The 4,228-nt window shown below is 41.2% G+C and overlaps 1 protein-coding gene across 3 annotated transcripts in view; it reads left to right on the forward strand.

Annotated features, from left to right (window-relative positions):
* The window catches only part of Vwc2l (von Willebrand factor C domain containing 2 like), a 156,077-nt gene extending 152,513 nt beyond the window's left edge, over positions 1–3,564 (forward strand). For 2 of the 3 annotated variants that reach the window (XM_021198805.1, XM_021198808.1), the window contains one exon: positions 235–3,564. In XM_021198805.1, the coding sequence (XP_021054464.1) occupies positions 235–383 (149 nt within the window). In that variant the 3' untranslated portion in view covers positions 384–3,564. The remainder of the gene's footprint in view (positions 1–234) is intronic. The other variant, XM_029538877.1, reaches the window with a different exon arrangement.
* The last annotated feature ends 664 nt before the right edge of the window (positions 3,565–4,228 follow it).

The following is a 4,228-nucleotide window of genomic DNA, read 5'->3' on the forward strand; positions in this document are numbered from 1 at the left end:
TGTGTGTGTGTGTGTGTGATAATCATAGGAAATATAAACTGTGTGCTAAAGATCATGGGGTTGAAAGCTTGAATCTGAAGAGGTTGACTAGAAACTCCTTGATGACAAGCTGTTGGCACAGCCTGCCCTTCTCAGTCATGGTTTGCAATGGGCTTGTTCTTGGGAAGCAGGAAGAGAGGGTAGAGGGGAGGCTCTCAGATTTAATGCACTAACTAATACATGTGTGTCTTCCAGGTCCAAACTGCTTTGCAGGAACTACAATAATTCCAGCTGGCATTGAAGTGAAAGTGGACGACTGTAACATCTGTCACTGTCACAACGGGGACTGGTGGAAACCCGCTCAGTGTTCAAAGCGCGAATGCCAAGGCAAGCTGACTGTGTAGGGCAGACTCCCAACCAGTGACAAGTTCTAGGAGGGGATGCTATGGCTTCTACACTGCACACGTATCGCGCTCAACAGAATGAGCAGACCAAGCCCTGCCAGCTACAACAGGGTCACCAGCAAAACCTTCTGGGGTTGACAAAAGTGAATATTTTACGAAGAGGAAATCTCTCTCTCTTTCTCTTGCTATATAAAATATACATAGCATATAGCTATCTACACCACTTTTGTAATTGCCAATGCTTGATGGTAACTAGACAACCAAGCTTTCTTGGACAAGAAAGAAAGACAACAGCCTTGGATAGGCTCCTTCCCAGGTGATGCCTCTGACCTGATGCCTCACGTCCCTTGATTCACTCCATCTTTCCTCTGGTGTGCACCCTACATTTCTCTCTTGTATGTTTTCTACCTTTGGAATCTAAAGGGGTCAGATTGGACTACATGGTAAAGTTTTGTGTTTTCATGAGAAGTGTTTGATAAAGAAACTTTGTGGGAAAATATCCTTCCAGAGGGGAAAGATTGAAGAGTGTCCAAGTCTTGGGTTTCTTGGGGGTAGTTATGTCTGTAGGCTAAGAAATAGAGAGGTAAACTGGGACCTCTGAAGATCAGGTAAGGAATAGGTATTTTGTCCAATATGTTGGGGCTCACTGTTGATTCTTACAGACCACGCATTTCACACATAAAATTTTGAAACTGCCTATCAGAACCAAGTAGGTGAGCGAGAACACCATGTGTTGACCGAAGAACCCACAGAGACGGGTATTTAAAAGTGTAGCATTTAATCATCGGACTTCTTCATGATGCCAGCCTTGAGTTTGGTTTATAATTAAACACACAACAAAGCCCACCTTGTCATCGGGCGATATAAATACCAGAACCAGGGTGAGCAGCCCCACTGTGAATCAATCTTTCTAAACATTTCTGACTTTCAAGTTCCAGTTTGGCTGAGAGCCAGTCCTATCCACAGCAGTTTTTATGGTTCAGGACTGAGCTTTCCACGTTACAGTAACAACCACTCAGCCCTAAATCAAAAATCCAGATTCAGGACACTCTTTCCACCTTAAGTGCTGATGTAAATTAAAGACTAGGGTAGAGTGAGTCTTGCACAATACAATTTCATTAGTTGAACATTTTTTAATGTATATAATAGATACTAAATGATTAAAGAGAACCTTTGAAGAGTCTCAAGGTTGCCCTGGTAATGCTGCTAGCCTAATAATGGAAAATAATAATAATAATAAAAGAAACACACAGGGTATCTGATGCCACCTCTAGTCAAGTGCAAAATTCCCAGCTCTGAGACCACATGGCCTAGTCATTTATTCCACTCTCTGTCCTAAAATCCTTGGTGCAGATTTGATAGGGTCCTTAGGAAACTTCAAAGTTTTCTTCATCTCCAGTTGTCTTTCTTTTTCCTGTTTTCTGCTCCCACCCCTAATGTCCACTTCATGTGGCTTCTGTGAAGGACCGCATTACATAGAAAGATATCTCAGTGTCAATCTCTGATATTTGGGGCTAGATTGGTAGGGGGCGTGCTGCCCGCTCTTACGATACTAAGCGACATTTTTGGATTTCATCCACCAGGTAGCAGGAACACCCAACTAGTTATATCAACCAAATGTCCCCAGATATAGCCAAAAGTCCTCAACAGGTGTGGGTAGGGAACAAAATGTCACCTGGTTGAGGAGCTGTGTCACGCAGCTATATCATGTGTGCCATATAACAATCTGGACAGCTCCAACTGCCCACATACGGCTTTGTTGAGCCCCTGAGCCCTTTGGATCACACACAAACAGTAACCCCAAGGGTCAATCTCCTCCCTGTCAAGTGATGTTTCTAACACCCACTCTCCAGACACCAGTTTCTTTAGTCTCATAAATTAGTTTTCTCATTCAAAATTGTCAGCCTCCCCTCCCTGGAAGCACTGCCTGTCATCAAGAAAGAGTTGTCATTTCCAAAATTAATGTGCTGACAAGCCAGACCTGACACTTTTACACACACTGTGCTTGTGTTATGATACAAATAACCATCCTGGTGCCATCCGAGGAAGAACATCCGGCCGCCTTCCTTTAGAACACCAATTTGCTGCGAGGTTGGTGCCTTTCAGTTCCCACTATGGATACATCATAGAGACAGCCATGAATCATTCATGAGCAATTCTGCATGATTTATGCCTACACTCAAAAGCAAAGGCACTCCATACTTCAGTCCATGTCTAGACAGAGTTGTACTATATAGCTTTCTTTGCCCTGAGGTTGCCTAATGCCAGTTCCAAAAACTCACATTCTTGGAAAGAAATAATAATAATAATAACTATTATTATAATAAATGACAGGAATAAGGTTTAAAACTGAGAAAAATATTGCTAATAGAGAGAGCCATGTAGCCTAGACCCTTCTCCATTATTAAGGAGTTACTACGTCCTTGTTAGAGACAGAATGTGTAACTTGGAAGCCAAGGTACAGAAATTTTGCATCAAAGTCTGAGCCCACTGATATTCTCAGCAAGGATTCGGTAGGCTAGAGTGTAACAACCATCAAGACTCTTCAGAGAGTTCGCAGCTGCCGGCAGATCAATAGTGGCCTCTGTGACAAACTTGAGAAGGGGATTTTTATCATTGTTTGTGTCGGGTTTGGGCTCGGTTTCTTTTGTGTGTTTGTCATGTTCTTTTGGTTGTTCAGTTTCACCACAGCTTGTCCTTTAACACTCCCAAGCACCAATGTTTTCCCACCTTTAGGAAGAGACAAAGCAGAATTTCTGTGGGAGGATTTCTCATAAATGGATAAACATTCAACAATTTCCTATTACCAGGTCACCGAGAAATTCTTTCCAAGCTCAGAACATCGGAGTTCTTCTGGTCTAACTGTTCTGTTGTTGTTGTTTCTTTTTAAGGCTTTGATTGCAGCCACAGTTACCTCTGTTATCATTTCTCCTCTGCCTTGGGCTCTCGGCTTTAAATTCAACTATGTTTAAATAAGGGATCAGTATCTGGTTTGTCAGCTAATGCCTGTTAAACTGATTCAGTTTCTAAAACCTTTGAAAAATGGTGTGCCTGAAAACTAGTGAGAGAGAGAGAAAAAAAAAAAACCACTAAATACTAAACTGTACAAAAAGGGATTCTAGCAACAATATTTGATGTGTAAAAGAATATATTATTAAAAAATTATTTTGTTAAATATAAAGTGTGTTAACCAGTGAACATTGTTTGTGCTATATGTTACTTCCCAGGTTTCTCCTTTCTCTACTCCTTAGTCAATACTGTAGTATTGACCTGTGTGCATTTTTTCATTTTTCAAAATATGAGGCTGAGCTGGGATGTGTCAGAAATCGAGGATCAAATAAACTGCAAGTGAGGGTATTTTAAGTGGTTGGGACAAACACCTTCTCTTTCTCCACACTTTCTCAGCGCAACCGTGTTTGAGTGTTCAGGAATGCCAAACGCAGTGTTGGCCACACGGACTACAGCCTCACGGTCAGTCTTCACACATACCTATGAGGAAGGAATCTTGCCTGTGTTACTACGGAGAACACCAAAATGCAGAGACTAATGCTTTGGCTAATTCGCCTGACAGCATGATATGGAAAGTGGCCATGCAGAAATTGATTATAAAAATGTTCAAATAGTCAATAAAATAGCATGAGGGTCCTCTACTTCCTCATTGTCCCAATCCAGTAGTTACTAAGATTTTGCAGAATAGCTAACCTACTAATTTCTATCCATGATATCGACCATATATTCATTCATCTCTGAAATAACATAATCATCTTTTTTAAAGGTGGTATTTTCTTACAAATCTGTATTGTTATATTATCAAACCCAACAAAATTAGTAACCTTAGGACTATC

Source organism: Mus pahari, chromosome 5, assembly GCF_900095145.1.
Source record: "Mus pahari chromosome 5, PAHARI_EIJ_v1.1, whole genome shotgun sequence".
Classification (NCBI taxonomy): domain Eukaryota; kingdom Metazoa; phylum Chordata; class Mammalia; order Rodentia; family Muridae; genus Mus; species Mus pahari.